We start from the raw sequence: 23,635 nt of genomic DNA on the forward strand, positions 1-23,635 counted from the left end.
GCCAATAACTTTCTAGGAGGATACCTTGACCAAAGCCGCCAGCATGATAAGCATGAGAAATCTTTCTTTGGAAGATCAGGTAGCATAATCTAAAAACATAAGCTCATGCTTATGGCTCTCTTGTTGCTGGTTGTTACAGTGATTACTGGGTCGAAGAAAGCCAAAATATCCTCTGGTTCAGAATTCTTGTTTAATGCTAGTGAGGCTGCTGAGCAAGTGAAAAATGAAATTTCAGTGCTAAAATAGATTAATACGTTGTAAGCAGGCTGAGGTATGTTTCCTTCCCTTGCAGGGTGATGGTGTACGAGGTGAACCAGGGGATCCTGGTGAACCTGGTCCGTTAGGCTCAAAGGGTTTTCCCGGAGAAGAAGGCTTGCCAGGTGTTGGCTTGCCAGGCCCAAAGGGATATCCTGGCCCTCTGGGTGACCCTGGGGTTCCTGGGAGTCCTGGCTTCCAAGGTTCCCCAGGACCTCCAGGCACTCCTGCTGAAATAGGTATGTATGAACACTAGTCAGAAACTGTGATTGTGTCGCATATAAAATATGGGGATTCTTGAGGTGGGCAGCCTCACCTGCCCTTGCCTCATTGCCATAAGAGTACATCACTGAAAACCTACTAGACTTGGTCTGCTACACAAATTCCTTACTGCCTTCTGAGAACATTGGTTGAGTTATGTCTTCAAAATCTACATAGCTTGTATATTTCTTAGACACCATTTTCTTTCCTGTGTTTTGCAACAATTTACTTTTTAATAACGCCCTTCATAAATCAGGTAAAAATTGTGAGGGCCTATGGAGAAGTGCTCTTCAGGCACTTAGGGTTTGTGCTTCCTGTCACTGTTCCCATAAAACATCTCCTCAGGCTGCCACGTGACACATCCACACTGAGGGTTGCATGCTCTGTTGGTGACTTGTGGAAGAAGTCATTTGGTACTTCAGCCAGTGTGATATATCCACAGGGTATATGGAACCCCAGCAGAGGCCTTAGAGATTTCCTGCTCCCAGCAAAACAGCTTCTTCCAGAATCCTCAGTTAAGGGGGAAACTCCTCTGCCACACAGTTCAAAGTAGCAAAGTATTCACTGTCTCCAGACACAAGACAAAGCGAAACACTGCTATCTACCATATACTGTTCTCCTGGTCTTTGAAATAAAGATGTGTATGCACAGAGAGATCCTCTAACACTATTACCATGGTAGCTAACACTGCTGCATAAAACCCACAGCCTCTTCCCTGACTTTCACAGATTCAGAGTCAGACCCTGACATCAAACAGGACAGGACATAGGCAAGACGTAATGAAAGCAATGCCCTAGAGACTGTTATACCTACACGTAGGCATATTTCCTGAACCAATGGGAGGGTGAATGACTCAACCTCACTGATATTGCTGCAGTGACCCAGTGCACCTGGCACCCTGATCTCAGAACATCCAGATATCTCTCATATTCACCCAAGTGTCAGGCCCTGACTGGACACTGAGGAGTGGGCACCACAAGATGTCTCACTCTGTAGACTTAACAAAACAAATTCCTTCTTATACCCAAGGGTCTTAGAATTAAGAACCCTCTACATTACTAATCTGTAGACTTAGAAGGTCAATTCATGACTGTTTATTTTATTTTCCAACAAAGCTGTATACTCTTCTCCGCTGCTGCATGTATTTCCAGCAAATTCAAAAATCAAAGGCAGTTGCTGGCATGCCATGGAACAGTTATGGCAATCCCATTTCATGGGATAGAACTGCAGGTGGATAATGTTGTTCTTGTATTTTATTCTGTGAACTGCCCTGAGATCTTTTGATGAAGGGAGGTCTATAAATTTAATAAATAAAATATAATTAAATAAATACATTCTGTGGAACAGTCCCGTTTATTTATTTTTATTTTTAATTATTAAAGTTATACTACCCATCTTCTGAAGGTCTCAGGGTGGTTCACAAAATAAACAAGTTTATTTCAAAAGATCACTGCAGATACAGTTGGTGAGTTGAACATTGCTGTTTCTGGTCATAATTTAAGAAATCCAAATTTCTTTTGTTCTAATTTATTATATTTCAGATTGTGGACAGACAGTCAAAGTCTTTTTCAGAGGTAACAGAACTGAGCCAATTCAGTCAGGTAAAATATGATAATTTAAAAATGTAAATTTGTATACAAAATTTGTGATTCTGAATGATAACAAGAATTGTATTTTGAAGAACTTAATGCAAACTGAAGAGGGTTTTAATTTGACACTCCAAATTTTTTTTAACAAAATGTATTACAATGCAACTGTTGAAAACTCCAGTGAGTAGCATTATACAACTTCATTCATCTTACTATTTTGCATCCAGTCAAATCAAGCTTTTAGTAGGCAGCCCAGTCCATTGCCACGTCCTCTCTGTCTCCTTCACATGTTACCTGATATGCCAGATTCCTTGCCCACCAACACCATCTGTCCTCCTTCCTTCCAGAGGACACTAGATAGTTTTTGCCCTTAGTTTTGGACGGTATTGCTGCTGAGTAAAAGGTTGCACAAACACAGGGGTGAAACTAGGCTTAATTCACCTGAGTCAAAGACCCAGTTTTGTGCTTACCGCTTCCTGTCTCTGACCACCCCCTGCCCCACCCCCCTGCTTATGGACACTGGAACCCTGATCATGTTGTTAGGCAGGATGCAAAACCCTAATGAACCCTGACTGACAGTGGCCTAAAGGAGCTCTTCTGCAGTGCAATTCCACTCTTTCACTCTTCCTGACCACCTGAAAGCTAAACACAGAGCATGGCTCACAGGAAAGCTGCTGTGCATTCAGTCATTTCCAACAATTGGTTTTGCTTTCCCTGAGCCCACAAAGGAAGGGATTCCTAAATGATGACTCGGACACAGAGACCCAAAAGCTTTTATGAAAACCCAATCATAGGCCACAGTTGCTTGGGATGCTAAAAGCAGACTTCAATCCTGGCAGACTTGGCTTTCTACTAGAAGCTTGAGGCCTACTAATGACCAGGGGCAAAAGAAATGCGGTTCAGTAGAGGAGAAGGCAGCAAAATCATTAGAATTTAGGAACAGGGCACCTCTGAGCTCAACTTCAGCTCAGGAACATATTTTCGCTGTCAGAACAGAGCTCAAAAACTTTTCTCTCACACAAAAACCACTCTTGGTGTTTCTCCTGAGCTTTCCTCAACTCAGCAGTCTGATTTTTAGAAGAAAAGCCCTCACTTTTGGGGGAGGGGTTGCTATTGTTAATACTACTATTACTGCTGCTGCTGCTGCTACTAATAATAATAATAACAACCTATTGCCTGTCACCCAGATGCCTACTACTAGATCCCAATATACCTTCCGTCTACCCTTGGTTTGAAGGATCATGGCCTTGGGGGATTCACTTAAGTAGCCACATCCAATCTGAATAAACAGTCATCACTGAAGGCCATATTTCATCTTAGGTTTAATTATGGGGGGAGATTTTTCTGGTCCAGAAGCCACACTCCTATTGCTAAATTGGTAGCTATACTATTACATTCTCAAAAGGACTATATGCTTCTTTCTTTTTTTCTTTCTTTCTTTACTTCTTTCCTTTGTGACAAAATGTTTACAGGCACATACACACACTGAGAAGTGGGTGGTAGAGGCTTTTATGTTTATTTCTTTATTAAAATATTTCAATAAATATTAAATCAGACAATGAACAGGTGAAGGTGCTGAAGGTGACAGAGGGTGAGTGAAAAAACCAAGCCTCAGGTGGAGAGGTGACTCCAAGGTGGGGCTTACCTGGGCCCCTGCTATCAGCACTTCCTGCTGATTTATAGTGCTGTGGTCTAAACCACTGAGCCTAGGGCTTGCTGATCAGAAGGTTGGTGGTTCGAATCACTGTGACAAGGTGAGCTCCCATTGTTTGGTCCCAGCTCCTGCCAACCTAGCAGTTTGAAAGCATGTCAAAGTGTAAGTAGATAAATAGGTACCGCTCCGGTGGGAAGGTAAACGGCGTTTCCGTGCACTGCTCTGGTTTCGCCAGAAGCGGCTTAGTCACACATGACCCGGAAAAACTGTCTGCGGACAAACGTCGGCTCCCTCGGCCAGTAAAGCTAGATGAGCGCTGCAACCCCAGAGTCGTTCGTGACTGGACTTAACTGTCACGGGTCCTTTACCTTTTTTTTTTTTTTTTGCCCCCAATACACACGTTTTTGTATGCATTTTTGTGTTGGAAAACTGCATCATGAATTTCAAAGAATAGCTGCCTTTTGGTTCATGTGGGTGAATCTGGTAGATTTGCATTAAGATGGGAACAAAATTTCTCCTCCATCCTTAGGCCCCTGGCCTACAATTTTTTTCCCACAATACATTTGTTAAGTCGTTGAAGAGCCACTTTGTTGTTTTTATCTGTATTGTTTACCTACAGGAACTAGCTGTATTCAAGCGCCAAAAGGAACCCCAGGAACTCCAGGGATTCCAGGACCAAGAGGTAAATGCCATAACAATAACAATAACAATAACAATAACAATAACAATAACAATACAGTAAGTTACAATGCACAATACGTAATCAAATCATTCAACTATAATTATGATTCCAAAAGGAAATAAATGGAAACTATTTATAAAAATAATTATTAGACCTTATTTGCCCATATCTATAGTTGACAATGTTATTTATATCTGTGCTATTTCACATTTTCTTGGAGAGTTTGCAGACAGAGCAACTTCCAGGAATATGGAAATATAATTTTTGCTTCAGTCAAAAGATTTAGGTGTAGCTTACAGATCAGTCTGCAAATGCAACTTTGAAAGTAATGTAAAAGTACAACAGCATATCAAATTCAATCTTCCTACTTGCTATCAAAATGTTTATCTGAATCATCTGCAACTAATAAGATTTGTTTGCTTGCTTGCTTGTTTATTTAACAATCCTACAATTGTTACCCAAATACTTACAACCTGCCTTCCATGCTGCAAGTCATGGATCTCCTCACATGCCCTTTATGAATAATACTGCTTTACATGTAATCCTAAGAGGAATGCAAAAGGCTAAATATTCCAATCCAAAATTTCAACAGTTCAGAGGATTCCACCCCCCCCCCCACAAGTATTTGTTTTTACTTTGGTAAAATGTCTGTCCAAAGGCAACAGCCTCAGTTCCTTGTCTCGGTCGTGGAGGATACAGTCTTCACTAGGTATGAACTGGAAAGCCACCTTCCCCTTCGCTTCCAGGGCACCACAGGCAGCTCAAGGAACCTGGCTAGTTTGGCCTGATGATGGTTGGCTTGTGGTGATGTAGAGGCAGGCTTTCTCACTGGTGGCAGCAGCGCTGTGGGTTGTCCTCCCTGCTGAAATAGGAGCGGGGGCTGTCAGTATTGGATTTCTTCTAGCTCCTGAAGATTTCCCTGAGCTGAAGATCTGGTTTTATTGTTTTAACTGTTCTTTCAACTTTCCTGTAGACAGCTTCTGCAACAAAATCGCTATTACAATTCTCCAGCATTTAAATTATGTGAAAAATAATTTTTAAGTGTGTCCAAAGGCTGGGTATTCCCATTACCCATATTTTGCAAATTGTAACACTACAGCCCTCCTTCAGTTGCACTTAATATATACCCGTACATTAGAAATAGCATGCAGCAAATCTACATTACATAGAAATAAGATATTCCACCACTAGGAATGGTTCTCTCATAATCTGGAAATGCCCTAAAAGATATAACTTACCTAAGGCTAGCTATAAATTTATTACCAATGTTTCTATTATTATTTTGTATTTTCCCCTTTAACATATACATATTTTTATTTATTGCATTTCATTAGCATAATATCTTCAATAATGTAGGTGCGAAAGGTACAAGAGGGATTGCAGGCGAACTCGGTCTGCATGGATCCAAAGGGCTGAAAGGCACTCTGGGAGATCAAGGTCGTGAGGGCTTAGCAGGCCCACCAGGTATGGTTAAAATCCAAAACACACTTGTACTGTAGACAACTGAAGTGTTCAATTTATGTATCTATGTTTATATATCGCATTTGTAATTTGCTTCTCCAATAAAAATCAAGTTGGTCATGCACACAAATGGAATTGCAAAATATACAGTATAGAACAATGTAATTGCTTGTACAACTGAGGATGATTTTAGATGTAATGTCAACATGTGAAAATATTGCATGGCTCTGAGGCCAAGACCCTGGCAAAAAGCAGTCCCTGTTCACACAAGGATTCTCCACAAAGATGATAATTGGGGCTGTCAACCAAACAAATGCTTTAACCACTTCTAGGTTTTTCATCTGTAAATTAGTACCTCATTAAACAAGTACTAACTGAGCTGTGCCTCTCAAATGTGTTTGTATCTCCACCAATCAATTAATGACATGAGTAATGACATGGAGTTTCTGATATTGCAAAAGGCATCATGCAGCTTATCCCACAAAGATGTCTCATTCATCCTCTCTATCTATCTTTCTTTCCTCCCTTTTTGAAGGAAAACCTTGAATAAGTACTCACATGGGTCACTTGAGGGACAAATCAAAACAGAAAGAACAAAGTCCACTGCTGCTTAATACCTTAGTAACACTATTCTGCCCAAGGACCATTTGTGGATTATCTTCTAAATTAAATTATTATTGTAGTTTTAAGACAACAGGGTGTGAATGCTTTTAATCAGCACTTGTTCAGCTTTCCACTGAAGTCAGTGGGACATAAAGGTGCTTATTTGGCTAAGGAGGAATTTGCATCATCCTGGTTATATTGTTTTACATTAATCAACTTTAACAAGTTCATTCTGGCAAATAAATTACTTTTCTTAGAATCATCATTTTTTTCTGTTTAGGATTTCCTGGGCCCAGAGGAAACAGAGGTGCACCAGGATTGCCTGGGGAGCAGGGCTTTCCTGGGAGTCCAGGATTGCCAGGTTGGCCAGGCCCTCCAGGAGTGAAAGGAGTTGCAGGTGACAGACTTGGAGCACCCACAGGCCCCCAAGGGGATGCTGGGCCACCGGGAATCCCAGGACTGAAAGGCCCCCCAGGAGATCATGGCTTGCCAGGACTGAGAGGTAATGCTCTTGTTTTTGCCAATGGATAATTTTAAAGAAGAGAGACTCAAGAAATTTGGTGACAGCAGTTGTGGTGATGCAGAGTTCTGCAATGAGTTCTGCATGCGGCAAAGGTTCTGTGGCCTAGTTTCAAACAGTCCTCTGCACCCTGGCATGTTGATTTGAAAACTGCAGGGAATTTCAAAATCAGTTTGTGATTTTGCACAGAGAGCTGCAGCTGGAGAAATAGTGAAACCAACATGTTTGCTCCCAAGCAACATATACTTACCGTAAGGAGGTTCTCTGCATTGCAGCCAGCAGCAGTCCTGCAGTTTTGCTGAAAATGAGCATCCTGGTCCATTGCCTTCATCAGTATTCCCAGATTTTTCACCTAAGATGTTGCACATAATACCAGTAGAGGAAATGAACATTACTGATTGTTAAGAAAGCAGAACTCAATAAGTCCCATTCTGTATAGACTGCAAACCAGAAAGCTGTTTTTCCTTATGAGCATGTAGGACCTATTCAGAAGGCAGCTTTTCATATTCATAAGCTTCAGAATAAATGTTTATTATAATAATTATTTTCTGGACTGTGAGTTGGAGCTAAGCTAAATTTGTTGACAAGGTAGTCATGACCTTGAAATCTCACTGATTTAAATGGGGACTGAGTTTAATTAATTAAATCCTGATCCAACTCTGTATCTATATGCACTCGATATCCAACGCATAACAATTAATGACACTTGTTATTATTTTTAGGAAGTGATGGCATTCCAGGTCAGCCTGGAGCTAAAGGGCATCCTGGGTCTCCTGGCCCTGCTGGCTTGACTGGTTTGCCAGGACCACAAGGACCATTTGGATTCCCTGGACTGCCAGGCCAGCAAGGGATCACGGGCAGAGCTGGCTCACCAGGCTTTGTAGGTGAGGATCGTCCCGCGTGCTTCCCAAATGTGATTTTCCTTGTACTTTGCCTGGGCATCTTTAGCACTTTCCTGGGGAAAGGTGATCTCAAACTACTGGTGTGGGACCTTTGGGGGTGCAATGTCATTCCATTAAACTTTCATAGGAGCTTATTATTTCAAGCATTGACATGGAGTAGCTTTTCCCTGTTAATACTGCCAACATGGTACAATCATAGTCCTTTTAAGATTTAAGCCATGGAAGATTGGCTGTTGACTTTAGTGTGCGGTGCACACTTTTAACATCTGCATTATACCAGCTTCTTACATGATTCAAATGTTATGCCACCAATGCAGAGATCCTTGCAAAATGTTGTTTCTTGTCAGTTGTCCATCTAGCTAGATGGGATGTTTGTATGCTGTCTACACTGTAATTCAGCCCAGTCTGAACCATGTGGTAGACTGCACATGAGCATTATTACTGAGAATGCCATATTTATTGGATTGGTGGTTTACAAACTTTAGGCTTACTAATGAGTTGCCACCAATTAAATTACACACACACACACACACACACACACATTATACACACATACATACATACATACATACACACACACATATATATGTGTGTATTTATAAGAACTGCAGATCTTAAGGGACATTCACTTCAGTGTGTGAAAAAATAAGGTGCCTCTTCTAAGCCAGTGGCTGCTGTAACGCATGACTGCATTGTCTTAGAAACAAAAGTAGTATCCTTGCATGCATGTGTGTGTGTGTGTTTCAGATATACAGATAGTTCTTTGCTACAGTATATTGCCAAACAGTAATTTTCATCCATACACAAAATAAACTGTACAGCATATACAGTCGTACCTTGGAAGTCGAACAGAATCTGTTCTGGAAGTCTGTTCAACTTCTGAAACGTTTGACTTCCAAAGCACAGCTTCTGATTGACCACAGGCAACAAACCACAGGTGTATAAAAGCTTAGAAAAGCATACTTAGGTCTAACATAATTTATTCTGCATCTGAGTCTGTCTTACATAAGTAATACATAGATGACAGGACTATGTCATTTTTTCACCATCAACTGGAAAGAAAAGGCAGTGAATTTCCCTAGTTCACAAATTTGCTCTATAAAATTTAACCATATTTGAAGTTTTTGAGGTCTAAAATAGCGCTTGGGAAACTTTATATCAAGAGCAGCATTCACTTAATAGTAACTTTTCAGGACTGCACACCAGTGGTGGGAGGGGCCAAAGTAGGAAACAGGCAGGACCAAAGGTATCGGGAGCCACACCTTCTCTTCCCCTGTTTCCCATTTTGCTTTCTTCCTTGACTGCCATGTTGTCCAGAGAGAAATAGGCTTTGCCTCTGAACCACTCAGGACGTAGTGAGTGGAGGACTCACAGCTGTTCAAGGTGGGATGAGGGCAAGGGGAGGCATGTCTAGAATTTGGAAAATATTCTATCAATAATTTACTGGTTTTGTTCTTTATTTGATGTGTTTTCATATCAATACAAGCTGCACAATAACTGCTTTCCAGTGGCTGCATTATATCCATTATATTCTTCTGTTTCTTTTCAACATATATTTATAGGCTCACCAGGTGCCAGAGGAGATGCAGGAGACCCAGGGAAACCTGGTCCTGTAGGAATGAAAGGTCTGGCAGGTGACAGAGGTGAACCTGGTTTCATTGGAACTAAAGGCAAGGCTGGTGAGCCTGGTCTCCCTGGGGTGGATGGAATGCACGGTCTTCCAGGTGTGAAAGGTACAACAAAACAATTCTGAGCCCAAAATTACATGAGCAGTTGCTCCAAGAGTAATACATAATACATCTTGTGCAAAGTGTTAATAGATGCAATATACCATGAAAGTGGGAAAACCGCCTGTACCTCTTTTTTGAGATTAATTGGGTGCAGACTCTTTACTCAAAAAGCTCCCGGGGACTTTTCCATCTGCAGTGCAACGTTAAGTGCTGCTTTTGATGTTTAAAGCCTTGAATTGTTTGGGACCAGTTACCTGAAGTTATGCTTGGTCTCTCTTTTTTTAAAAAAATATATTTTTATTGAGTTTTACATAACAAATTTAAATTCAAACAAAACATCCACATCATCATTTAGGATTCCCCTCCCCTCTTCCATGGTTACCATTATCAATCTTTTTTTCCAACTGCTTGCCTTATTTTCTCTATTTTTTAAAGAAAAATAATCCATGGTTTTTCGTACATTACAAGTATTACCCAAATCCTGCCAGAGTTTTTAGTTGTTTACAGTGTTCTCTTAAATACATTACAGTGGTGCCTCGCAAGACGAAATTAATCCGTTCCGTGAGGCTCTTCGTATAGCGGTTTTTTCGTCTTGCGAAGCAAGCCCATTGACAGCTTAGCGGATTAGCGCTATTAGCGGTTTAGCGGCTTTTAGCAGATCAGCTGATAAGCGGCTCATCAGCGGATCAGCTGTTAAGCGGCTTAGGGCTTAGGAAAAGGGGGGGAAAAGGAAAAAAACCCCGCAGGAACTCGCAAGACATTTTCGTCTTGCGAAGCAAGCCCATAGGGAAATTCGTCTGGCGGGTTTTCCGTCTTGCGAGGCGTTCGTCTTGCGGGGCACCACTGTATAATTTTTTCCCATTCCTTCTTAAATTTCTTCTCTTCCTGGTTTCTGATTTTCCCAGTCAATTTCACCATTTCCGCATAGTCCATCTTCATCAGCCATTCGTCTCTGGTCAGAACTTTCTCTTCTTTCCATCTCTGGGCCAGTAGTATCTGTGCTGCTGTCGTTGCGTACATAAATGGTCATTTTTGCTCCTTCGGAATCTCTGTGCCTAAAATACTTAGCAAAAAGGCCTCTCTCTTTTTCACAAACATTATTTTAAACATTTTTTTCCAACTCATTGTAAATCATTTCCCAGAATGCTCTTGTTATCTTGCATGTCCACCACATGTGGTAGAACGTGCCTTCTATCTCACATTTCCAACAAACATTTGAAGCAGTTCTGTACATCTCTGCTAATGATAAAGGTGCTAGATACCACCGATACATCATTTTCATATAGTTCTCCTTCAATGCACAGCGCGCTGTAAATTTTAAATCCTCGCTCCATAACTTTTCCCAAGATGAAAATTGGATATTATGCCCAATATCTTGTGCCCATTGTATCATTACCAATTTAACTTTTCATCTTTGGTATGCCACTCTAGCAACAGTTTATACATTTTAGAAAGTAACTTCACATTGTTTTCCATTAAATCTTTTTCAAACCTTGAAATTTCTTTACTAAATCCATTTTTCTTATCTGTTTTAAACACATCATTTAATTGATGGTATTGCAACCAACCTGTTACTGTCTTATGTCCTCAAAACATTTCAATTTCAATTGTTGTTCTACTTCCATGAGCAACTCTTTATAGGTTGCCCATTTACTTTTTGCATTAGTCTTTTTCAGGGATATCGCTTCCACTGCGGAGAGCCACCATGGTATCTTCTGCTCTAACAGGTTTTTATATTTTTCCCCATACTCCATAAATTGCTTTTCTTACCAAGTGATTCAAAAACTTTTTATGCACTTTGGTCTTCTCATACCATAGATATGCATGCCAACCAAATCTATTATCATGACCCTCAAGGTCTAAGATATCTGTGTTTTTTAAAGTTATACACTCCCGAAGCCAGCAGAGACATGATGCCTCATAATATAATTTCAAATCTGGCAGAGAGAAGCCACCTCTTTCTTTGGTATCTGTTAATAGTTTATATTTAATATTTAATATTGGTTTCTTCCCCTGCCAGATAAATTCGAAAATATACCGTATTTTTCGCACCATAGGGCGCACTGGACCATAGGGCGCACCCAGTTTTTAGGGGGGGAAATCAAGAAAAAAAATATCCCCCCCCCCAGCCCCAAAGAGCAGCGTACAGGCTGCACACAACCTCTCCCTGCCAGAGGGGTTGCGCGCAGCTATGGAAGAAGGCAAGGCTGTTCTGGCTTCCCCTTTAGCCCCGTGCAGCCTCTTCTTGCTGGGAGACACTGCGCAGGGCTAAAGAAGCCATAGCCCCATGCAGCCTCTCCTTGCTGGAGGGGTTGCGCGCAGCTATGGAAGAAGGCACACATTTCCCCTCAATTTTTGGAGGGGGAAAACTGCGTCCAATAGAGCGAAAAATACGGTATTTTTGCCATTATTTGAAGTGTCTCTCTCTGCATACCCTGGGTATTGTTTGAAATAAGAATAACATTCTTGGCAATACATTCATTTTCATCACTGAAATTCATCCTTCCCCAGACATCCATATTTTTCTTCATCTCTTTCCACGTTGTTACATAGTTTTCCTTAAAAATATTTATATTCTTAGCTGTTAGCCATACCCCCAGATACTTCACCTTTTTTCAATTAACTAGTGTTGCTAGTTGTAGCTCATTTTTATTTTTTCACTAATACTTTATTTTTATTTTTATTTAGCTTGAATCCTGTTACCTGTCTGAACTCAGATAATTTGTCTAATATCTTTGGTATGCTCGCCAACAGGTCTTCTACTGTTGTTACAAGGTCGTCTGCAAATGCTCTCAATTTCTACACTTTGCACCCAACTGTTATACCTTTTATTTCTTCATCAGATCTTATGTTCCTCACCAGGGTCTCTAATACTAAAATAAACAATAACGGTTATAGGGGCAACCCTGTCTTGTCCCTTTTGTAATTTTACACTTTTCTGATATTACATTATTCACTGTCAGCATTGCCTGCTGATCTGTTTAAATTGCACCAATTCCTCTTAGAAATGATTCTCCAAAATTCATCATCTCCATAGATTTTTTTCATAAAGATCCAAGACACATTATCAAAGGCCTTCTCTGCATCCACAAACATCAGAGCTGCTTGTTTTTCATTCCTGACTTCCAGATATTTATTATGTCAATTATATTCCTTATATTATCCTTTATCTATTCAGCCAGGAAGAAAGCCAGCTTGATCCTGATGAATTAACTCTTTTAACATCAGTTTCGAACGGTTCACCATAATATTGGCGAATAATTTATAATCGTTGAGCAGAGAAATCGGCCTATAGTATTTACTGAGAGCAGGTCCATGCCTTGTTTCAGAAGTAATGTTATATATGCCTTTTTCCATAAATCTGGATTTTTCCGTGTTCAACATTTATTCATTACATGCTTCAGCGACTGTATCAGAAAGTCTTGTAGCTTTTTTATAATATTTAGCTGATAAATATGACCCTGGTGATTTACCTAATTTTGAATGATTAATTCCTTGTTGCACCTCCTGTATCGTTATTGGTGCATTCAAATAATTAATTTTCTCCTTCAGGATTTTTGGTAAATTACTCTACTTTAAGTATTCTTCAATTGTATCTTTGTTTTCTTTACTGGCTCAATATAGCTTTGTGTAATATTTTACAAATTGTCTTCTGATATCCTTCAGGTTATCTATTATTTTACCTTCTACTTTCAATTTGTTTATTACATTTTTTTTAATTGCCAAGCAAGTAGTTTTCCTGGTTTATTTGCAAATTCAGTTTTTTCTGCCTTAGCATTTTAATATTCCATTCAATTTCTTGGTTCACTAACATTGAGAATTATGTCTGTAACATTTTTATATTTTGTTTTATTGAATCTTTCCCAGGTTTTTTAATCAGTTCTTTTTCATTTCTAATCAGTTCTTCTCTAACCTTTTTTTGATATGCACTCTGTTGAATACAAAAATCCTCTCATCACTGCTTTGCTTGTATCCCAGACCATATTAAGTTCTGTCCCTTGATTAAAATTTAATTCAAAATTATATTTCAAGATTTTTTCTGCTTTTTGCAAAGTTAGTTGGTTATCTAAAAGTCCTTAATTTAAACTTCACCTAAATGTGGAGTTTTCATTTCAATTCCAGTAACACTGGATTGTGATCTGAAAGTGTCCTTGGTTGTATTTCTATTCTTTTTGTTCTCAGTGTTAGTTCATTTGATGTCCATATCTAGTCAATTCTTCCTGCAGATTAATTTGGTTCAGAAAAATGGGTATATTCTCTTTCAAATGTGTGTCTAAATCGCCAAATGTCAATTTTAAGTTCTCTACCATATTAAAGAAAGTGACAGGTAGTCTGCCTTCTTTTGAATCCATTTTTCTTATTGTCCTGTCAATTTCTAAGGAGACTACCCCATTTAAATCACCCATTAATATTATCTTTTGATCCATAAACTCATACAACTTTTCTTTCAGTTCTTTAAAAAATTCCAATTTTTTAATAATTTGGCGAATAGATCCCAATTATCACAATTTTTTTGCCTTGTAAGGTTATTTCTATTGCTGTCATCCTTCCATAATCATCTTTAAATAACTGTTTCAGGTTATATTTATTTTTAGCATAAATTACCACCCCTCTTTTTTTTGTCTAATGTCATAAAGTCCATCCCCAATCATTTATTTATCAAGACTCTTCTGTGTCTTCTTGCTACATTTGTTTCTTGCAAGCATATTATGTCCAAATTCTCTTATTGTAATACATGTTCTGTTTTACTCCCTTTCAATTTATTGTTTAGTCCGCTAACATTCCAAGTTAAAAATTTCAAATTCTTTTTTCTCTTTTATTTATATATTTTATAAATAAAAAGGTCTAATTAAGTGTGCTGTTGTTTATCATCTTCTTTTTCTGCCGGATCTGTTTCCCCTTCTGCACTTACTGCTTCAGGCTTTTTTCCTCCAAGTTGTTTTTTATATTTTCTCCATATCTTGTACACTTTTGCATTTTTGCTTTTTCCCTTTATATGTAAATGAGACACCCTCAGGGAACTCCCATCTATATGGAATCTTATTATTTTTCTTTTCTTTTTTTAAATGATATTTATTAAAGTTTTGAATAAACACATATAACACAAAAAACAATAAAGACATAAACGAATAAACAAACAAATCAAAAACAAGTATAAGTTTTCTAAACCTAATTTCGCCGACCTCCTCACACCTCCCCCTTCTGTATTCTAATCTCATTTATCTTGTCAGCAAATCCATTCCCACATTTCCCATAGTTTTTATTAATTCTATTATTTTTCCTTAATCAATGCCCCTGCAAACCACTGATTTTTAAACCCATATCTTTTTAACCTTCATTAATTTTGTAATGTTTATTAAGATAGTCTTTAAACTTCTTCCAATCTTCTTCCACTGTCTCTTTGTCCTGATCTCGGATTCTGCCAGTCATCTCTGCCAGTCCCATGTATTCTGTCATCTTCATCTGCCATTCTTCCAGAGTGGGTAGATCTGGTGTCTTCCAATACTTTGCGATGAGAATCCTTGCTGCTATAGTAGCATACATAAAAAAAGTTCTGTCCTTCTTTAACACCACGTGGCTTACCATGCCCAGTAGAAAGGCCTCTGGTTTCTTCAGGAAGGTATATTTAAATACCTTTTTCATTTCATTATATATCATTTCCCAGAAAGCCTTAATTCTTGGGCATGTCCACCAGAGGTGAAAGAATGTACCTTCATTCTCTTTACATTTCCAACATTTGTTATCTGGTAAGTGGTAAATTTTTGCAAGCTTGACTGGGGTCATGTACCACCTATAGATCATTTTCATGATATTCTCTCTCAAGGCATTACATGCCGTAAATTTCATACCGGTGGTCCACAACCTTTCCCAGTCAGCGAACATAATGTTATGACCAATATCTTGAGCCCACTTAATCATAGCTGATTTAACAGTTTCATCCTGTGTATTCCATTTCAACAGCAAGTTATACATTTTTGACAAATTCTTAGTATTGGATTCTAGCAACTCTGTTTCCAGTTTTGATTTTTCCACCTGAAAGCCAATTTTCCTGTCCAACTTATAGACCTCCAGTACTTGATAATAATGAAGCCAATCTCGCACTTTCTCTTTTAGATTCTGGAATCTTATTATTTTTCAATGCTTCAGTCAAAAATTTATAATTATTCCATTTTTGAAAGCAATCTCATCAGGATTTCTTATGATCAATTGTAAGCCTTTTTTGGTAGTTCACCTACCATTCATGAATTAAAAATCACCAGGCAGGGTTTTTCCAAATCTGATGTTTTAGTTGTAAATTCTTTAATCTGTACTCTTATACCGTCCAAAGTTTTGGTGTTCTGTTCTGTTTTCCCAGTCATTTTCTCCAATTTATTTGTATTCTCTCTTAAGTCTTTTTTCAGATCCATTAATGTATCTGCTATATCTACCTTAGGTTCCATCTCTAGGGTGGACCCCCTTCTTGTCTGTGTGATAGTTATAGTTCCAGCCACCGACTGTGGTTTTTGATGCCATATTTCAAAGACTGTAACATTTATTCACCAATCCCACTTAAAATTTATCTCCAATCTTCTATATTTCCCAGTCTTAAATATTACTTCTCTCTCTTAAAAGATGAGAAAGAGAAGGAAAAAAGAAAATGATAAAAATAAACATATTTCCCCCCTCCTACAGTTGCCTCTTTTTGCCACTAGATGTCCTTTCTTCTCTCTCTTCCTCACCCCTTCCTATCTTCCCCCTCCAACTCCTCTATATTTTCCCTTTCCTTTCTATTTTAACTTGTTTGGGCTACTTGTTCTTGCCTGCTGATGAGGTGAGTTCTCAAAGCAAGGGCATCTTTTCAAAACAAATCTCTCTGCTTCTCTACAACTCCTTGTACCATTGTGTTTTTGTAATCCACAAAAAACTGGGAGAACTGACAAAAAGGGGGGGGGAGAGAGAGAAAGTAAATACAAAATCATGGTATTCTTCAGCTTTTTTCATAAAGCAAATCCAACATTGCAAGGCAACCTGCAGGCATAGTTTTAGGCAAAAATGAAAAAAAGAAAGAACAAAGAAGTTAGGAAAGATAGAAGTCTTCCGTCTATTTTTGTTTCTCCCCCCCCCCCTTAGAGGGGGAGAAGATAGGAACAAAGAAAGCCCAGTCCTCTTTGATTTCTAAAGTCTAATCCAAATTGTTATTCAACAGTCTAAAAAAACCCCTTCAGTTACAAAATTAGTGATGATAGTAAAAAAGTGTCTTCAAAAAAGGAAAAAAAACAATAAAATAGAAAGTGTCGGTCCAGGCACGCAGGTTTGATTTGTTTCAATTATTTCACCCACCAAAAGAAGTCAAATCCGCCTGTTGAATATTGCTGAGCATACGCAGACTGTCCAGAAGCAGTCGGTTGCAAGCTGGCAGAATGAAGCAAGAACAAGATGCTGCTACTAGTAACTTGGTTACTTTGGTTTATTATTTACAGCAGACTCACAAGTTACTATATACAGGATACAGACACGGATCTTAGCTCTCTCTGAACAAACTCCAACTGACTCTCAAACAACCACTGACCAACCAACCAACCTACAAACAGGAAAGTCATGAGTCATCATGCCTATATGGGTGACCTCGACCAGTAGCAGAGTTGTAGCCAAGGTCCCATATCTCTAGGCAGAATAACTCCCTCTGCTTAGTCTTCTTGGCCTTTGGCCAACTCCTTAATAGCTTCTGTGGGAAACTGCACGCAGGCAAAATCCCAACACCGCCAACTACCTTGGTTTACAAACTTAATCCGTTCCGGAAGTCCGTTCTTAAACCGAGGCGCGCTTTCCCTAATGAGGCCTCCCGCCGCTGGTGCCCTTCCACCATTTGGATTCCATTCTTAGACCGAGGTAAAGTTCGTAAACTGGGACACTACTTCCGGTTTTGTGGAGTTCGTAAACTGAATCGTTATTAAACAGAGGTGTTCTTAAACCGAGGTACCACTGTATTTCTCCCAAATAAAAATAAAATAAAGAAATCTCTTGTTTTAATTGCTTTTTCCACCAGAAAGACGAGTTCTAGGAACGAAAGTAACCATATATGTCCCCCCTTCCTATTGGAATGGGGGGGGGGAGGTTTCAAAATCCAATTCACTGTTTATAGAGTTTGCCTGGTTTTTTTAGCAGGGAAGTGTTTCCAAATATTTAAAGAGTAATATTTTCTCATGCTTTTAAACTGTCCCCGAGCAGAGTAGAGCAAGCCATGACCAGGGCAGACTTCCTTTCTTTCACCCCGTTACTATGCCAAATCGTCCTAGTTATCTTATTCAATCAATTTTAAAGTTCTCTTGCTTTGCATTAATTGAAAAAGTTACCACATCAAAGGCTGGGGGCTTCTCGTCGAGAGTTTGCTGTAGATAGTCGTGCTTTCAGCTCGATCCCACCCCTCCCCTGTTTCTTTTGGAGCTTCAGGAAGGACAGGAGAGCTCATAATTTTGCGCTGCCAATACAAGCACCCAAAATTCCCCTTTAGAATTTCCTTCATATGTGGTGGTCTTGTACTAAGGTCAAAGCCTTCTGGGATATAATATACAATGAATTAAAGAAGGTTTTTAAATATAATTTCAACAAAAAACCAGAGGCATTTTTGTTAGGTTTAATTGGAGAGGAAATAAAAAAGAAGATGTAAATGTGTTTATGTATGCCACAACGGCTGCAAGGATACTTCTGGCCCAGAAATGGAAGCAGCAGGAACTTTCTATGCTGGAAGAATGGCAGACAAAGATGGTGGAGTACGTAGAGTTGGCAAAGCTGTCGGGGAAGATCCAGAATCGGCGCGACGAACTGTTTAAAAAGGACTGGAGCAAATTTATATTTTACATGAAAGAAAATTGTAAACATTTGAAAACGTTTGTAGGTTTGAGTTGAAATGTTTTGTAATGTAAAAATAAGAAGCTATTTTACATATAATGAGGTGAAATGTTAAAAGAAGGTAGAAGGTAAAAAGTGGTTATAGAAATGCTAAGAATTTATTAAAAGATGTTTGGAAGTCAGAAAGAGGGAGGGAAGGAAGTTGATGCTCTGAGCAATGCCTAAGGTTATAGACTTATATAATAAAATGTGACTAAATATGGAAAACTCAATAAAAATTATCATTAAAGAAACAAAATTCCCCTTTGGGCTTCTTCTGGGGGTGCACAGCGCCCTTGTGCTTCCCCCTATATCTCTCGATTATCAAGCCTCTCTCTGGAGATCAAGGCTCGTGCTCCGTGGCCATTAGTGGCAACCTGGAAGTTATGCTTGATCTCATTCCATCTTCCCACTTCCTTGACCCTTAAGCTCTTCTTCAGAGGCCCTTCTTCAGATGTGATGCCATGGGTAGCTGTTAGCATTGACACATTCCCAATCACACATGACATGCTAACATGCATGTAATCATATGCTCTCTATAAAAATGTGTTTCCTAAAATATTGGACCTAAAGTCCAATAGTGCACTACAGAGATGTTTGCCTTTCACACAAATAGCAGGGAGAGATAGCAGGGGCTTCCGTTTCTGGTAGCGGACATGGAAAGTTGCTCCCCAGGGTTCTTGTGCTCCCAGTCCCAGTCAAGGCCATTGAGGGGGACCTGGGGGCTCTGAGTCGCTTCCCTGCCTGTTGCACTGGACACCCCGGCTCCCCTCCAGTTGCGACAATTTTGGCGGCAGTTCTGGTGGCTCAGGGACCAGCCAGGCAGCACAGTTTGTGCTGGCTAGTCTCAAGAGCTCCATGTTACCATAAAAGACAATTTTTGTAAAGTCACAAATATAAGCCGCACTTAACTTTTCATGATTGGAATTTGGGGGGGAAATGTGAGGTTTATTTTCGGGCCAATATGGTACTTCTGTCTGTGCCATTCCCAGAAGGAATGCCTCTGGTTTTTTGGGGAAAGGTTTTAAACATTTTTTCCCCATCTTGTTATATATCTTTTCCCAATACTCTTTTGCATGTCCACCACATATGGAAGAATGTTCCTTCTCCTTCATTACTTCAGATTCTGATTTGTACATCTTAGCTAATCTGCTCGGGGTTAAATACCATCTGTAAACCATTTTCAAATAGTTCTCTTTCAAGACACCTTTTGATGCCTGCTTTGGTCTTTGATGGAGTTGGAAGACTTCACCAATAAAAGAGGGGCAGGATGCTGGGTTATATCGTGACTCCATTACTGAGAAAGCCTCGGTCAACAACGAGTGTTTGCTGTGGGTCTCCTTTGATTTTGAGCAATTGGGCTAAAGTGAAAAGACACCCCGCTGTCAGGAGCTCGTCCTACACTCGAGTAGGACCCTGGCAGAGACACATGCCTGACTGGCATGTTCTCTTTCGCCTGGTCTTTAGTTCGGTAGCTTCAAAAGCTTTCTTCTGCCCAAACATCACAGCGACCAATGCCAACAGACATCGGTACACTTAGGGATCCGCGAGTCTTCGCAGCTTGCATAATAGACCTCAGCAACTCAGCATTTTGGCTAATCTACTTTATTTACATAGAAACACACAGAAGCACTGCAGAATGGCTCCCTCTCTCTAGACCAGTGTTTCCCAACCTTGGGCCTCCAGATGTTTTTGGCCTACAACTCCCATCATCCCTAGCTAGCAAGACCAGTGGTCAGGGATGATGGGAATTGTAATTCAAAAACAGCTGGAGGCCCAAGGTTGGGAAACACTGCTCTAGACAGCAAAGAGAAAGAACAAAGGAGAATAGTCCCACTTCACGGAACACAGTAACACAAACATCCTGTCTCTGTCACTTCCCACTTTGTGGAGTCAAAACATATACTGTCATGTGATAGACAACAATCCCATGACTACAATCATGGAGCAGGAATTCTAACACCCACTTGACTCAATTTCAATTTCATGTACAACTTTAGGTGCCAGGAGAGAATGTTCCTCTTCCATCCCTTTGGATGATAAAGATCCAATACACTTTAAAATGTGTTGTAGGAGGGGGCATTATTTGTTTGTTTTTGCTCTTACTTTATCTTTATCATGTATTGATTCTGCATTAATCTTACATAGTATGATTTAATCATGATTAATATATGTTTTTTATATTGTATTTTTATGTTGTGAACTGCCCCGAGATGTACAGATGAAGGGCAGTATTCAAATAGAATGCATAAATAAATAAATAAATAAATAAATAAATAAATAAATAGTATTGATACTGGTTTGGTTCTTCTTTTGCTTAGGTTTTAATGGCCATCATATAAAAATTGGGAATCCCTTATACTGAGTCAGGCCGTTGGTATCTGACTCTGTACGCTGAGTCTCCCGCTATATTATCTGTCCTGAGTGGCAGTGGCTGCCCTGCGTTTTCTGGCAGGAGTCCTTCCTGTAACACATGGGGCCCTCAGGATGCAGGGCAGGTGCCTTACCTTATTGATTACTTTTGCATTTGTATTTTAAAATAAAAAAGTTTACATTTAGAACCCTAGAACAAAGTAGGAAAAAGAAATTAATCCCCATTTCTGTGAACATGAATAGTTCTCTTTTATGTTTTCCACCAACAGGTGCTAAAGGTTCCTCTGGAATTGGAGGTTTCAAAGGTGCGATAGGCGTCAGAGGATGGCCAGGGCAGAACGGAATCAAAGGAGAGCCTGGCTTCACTGGCTTGCCAGGGATTCGAGGTTTACCTGGTGACTCGGGATTGAAAGGTATTGTCCTTCACATTGTGAAGTATTGCTTCTCTCTCAGTGTGCGTGAGATGTGTTCATACACAACTGCAAAGCAGTTTGAAAAAAATAGGTTGTGAAATATAATTGTCCTCTTTATAAAAGAAAATTCTCTTGGCAGCTTTAATCTTACAGCTTACTGTGTTTTCAGTCTATTGCTGGCTTTTGCTGGTAAGTAAAGCTTGGTGTTCATCAAGCAGGGAAGGTTTATTACTGCCTTAGTTTCCAGAGGGACTTGCTTTCACCTTCATTAGTCAGCAGAAAGACCCCTGGCTGCTCTCTCATAACAAAATCTCAGGACTAGGATTGGAAAGGGAGTAGCTGCTGGGCTGCACTCCTCATTGCTACATTCTCATATACTTTTTTGAGAACATTTATTTAAATCATTTATTTAGGTTTTTTAAAATAAAAAAAATTCACCCCCCTGCAAGGAGTTCAAGGCAGTGTTCTTCTACTCACTGTATTTTAATGTATGCTTTTTTTTTGTTACTGTATTTTATTCTGTATATTCTGTTGTAAGACACCCTTAGTACATTGGTAGGAAGATGTAAATAATGAAGTATTAGTATTATTTCCTGCTCACATTTTATCCACACAACAACTCTGTGAGGTTAAGCTTTCAGGTAAGGCTGAAAGAGACCAAGATTCCCCAGAGAGTTTCATGGTTGAGTAGGAATTTGAACTGAGGTCTCCTTGATTCCAGTACAACCATCGCACCACTATAGCACATTAGAAGGGCTGATCACAATCACTTCATAAAAGAAGGATACACTTAAGGAGACAAAGCATTCTTACCTTTCCGATCCTCTTAAATGTGTTGCCTTTAAATTGTAAGGATGGATCAATGCTGTAAACCAGGCATGTCCAAAGTCTGTTTGGGGGGCCTAATTCGGCCCCCTGTGGCATTTTATTCATTGGGGTCAAATCCCAAAAATACATATATATAAAAAATCAACAACTTTGGTCGGCCCTCACACATGTTCACTTCATCAAATCTGGCCCTCTTTGAAAAAAGTTTGGCCACCCCTGCAAACAGTTTTCTATATTGACATGGCAGTCTGGATGAAAAATGTATTCTTAATAGGTGACCGTGGTGACCGTGGCCCACCAGGATCACCCCCTAAAATCATGCCAAGTATGATGCTTGATGTGAAAGGCGAAAAGGGAAATGAAGGAGAAAGTGGTGCCCAAGGGAGCTTTGGTTTCAAAGGTAAGGAGCAATGCCATATTCAGAAAAGGAGTATAATATATTACAAACTGATGTTACAGCATTTGAACATTTGTCACATGAAGCAAATGAGAATTTAATCTTTATTTACAAACATTTCATTCTGTATTACATAATGCACACATTCTAAAGCACTTATTCAGATTATAAATAATAGGAAATGACCACAAAATGATATAGAAATATATATACCCCTAACAGTGCAATTTTAAAAGGTAAAGGTAAAGGGACGACTCTGGGGTTGCAGTGCTCATCTCGCTTTATTGGCCGAGGGAGCCGGCATACAGCTTCTGGGTCATGTGGCCAGCGTGACTAAGCCGCTTCTGGCGAACCAGAGCAGCGCACAGAAATGCCATTTACCTTCCCGCTGGAGCGGTACCTATTTATCTACTTGCACTTTGTGCTTCCAAACTGCTAGGTTGGCAGGAGCAGGGACCAAGCAACGGGAGCTCACCCCATCACGGGGATTCGAACCGCCAACCTTCTGATCGGCAAGCCCTAGGCTCTGTGGTTTAACCCACAGCACCACCCGCATCCCAGTGCAATTTTTAGTGGTAGTTAATTAGCAGAATGCAGCTGAGGGCTTAATTCCCCATAATGAATACTTTAGGCAGCTGAACCCAACATTTGCTTTACTGAAGTTCAGCTACTTGCCCGGTTCAGTCTAACTTAACATTTTGAACTGTGTTTCCTACAGGCACAAAAGGAGCACTAGGCTACCCTGGGCAGACAGGAAGGCCAGGTTCACCTGGCTTTCCAGGTTATGAAAAAGGTCAGAAAGGTGACTATGGAATTAAAGGAATAAAAGGCATATCAGGATATATAGGTGTCTCAGGAGGTCGTGGTATTTCTGGTTTTCCTGGAGCAACGGGAAGGAGGGTGAGCAGATTTTGTTGTTTGACTCAAACTACCAAGTTTTGTTATCTCTGGTATGTTTCCTTTAGTAGTTTGAAAAGCAAAATGCCAGAACCTCAAAAAACAAATTCTGTAAATTCACCAAAAGCAGACTAGATTATGCAGTGCATGTGAATAATGTATTTGATTCCTTTATTTTGGGTGGAATGGGGGCTCCAGCCTG

The 23,635-nt window shown here is 39.7% G+C and overlaps 1 protein-coding gene across 1 annotated transcript in view; it reads left to right on the plus strand.

Moving 5' to 3' along the window:
* The window catches only part of COL4A2 (collagen type IV alpha 2 chain), a 215,906-nt gene that overhangs the window by 155,783 nt on the left and 36,488 nt on the right, over nucleotides 1–23,635 (plus strand). Inside the window, exons 25-34 of the mRNA XM_081855449.1 lie at nucleotides 293–494; nucleotides 2,058–2,117; nucleotides 4,379–4,441; nucleotides 5,798–5,905; nucleotides 6,786–7,007; nucleotides 7,748–7,909; nucleotides 9,490–9,660; nucleotides 21,168–21,311; nucleotides 22,414–22,539; nucleotides 23,255–23,436. Coding sequence (XP_081711575.1) covers nucleotides 293–494; nucleotides 2,058–2,117; nucleotides 4,379–4,441; nucleotides 5,798–5,905; nucleotides 6,786–7,007; nucleotides 7,748–7,909; nucleotides 9,490–9,660; nucleotides 21,168–21,311; nucleotides 22,414–22,539; nucleotides 23,255–23,436 — 1,440 coding nt within the window. The remainder of the gene's footprint in view (nucleotides 1–292; nucleotides 495–2,057; nucleotides 2,118–4,378; nucleotides 4,442–5,797; nucleotides 5,906–6,785; nucleotides 7,008–7,747; nucleotides 7,910–9,489; nucleotides 9,661–21,167; nucleotides 21,312–22,413; nucleotides 22,540–23,254; nucleotides 23,437–23,635) is intronic.

Source organism: Podarcis erhardii (assembly GCF_964252035.2).
Source record: "Podarcis erhardii genome assembly, chromosome: 3".
Taxonomy (NCBI): Eukaryota; Metazoa; Chordata; class Lepidosauria; order Squamata; family Lacertidae; genus Podarcis; species Podarcis erhardii.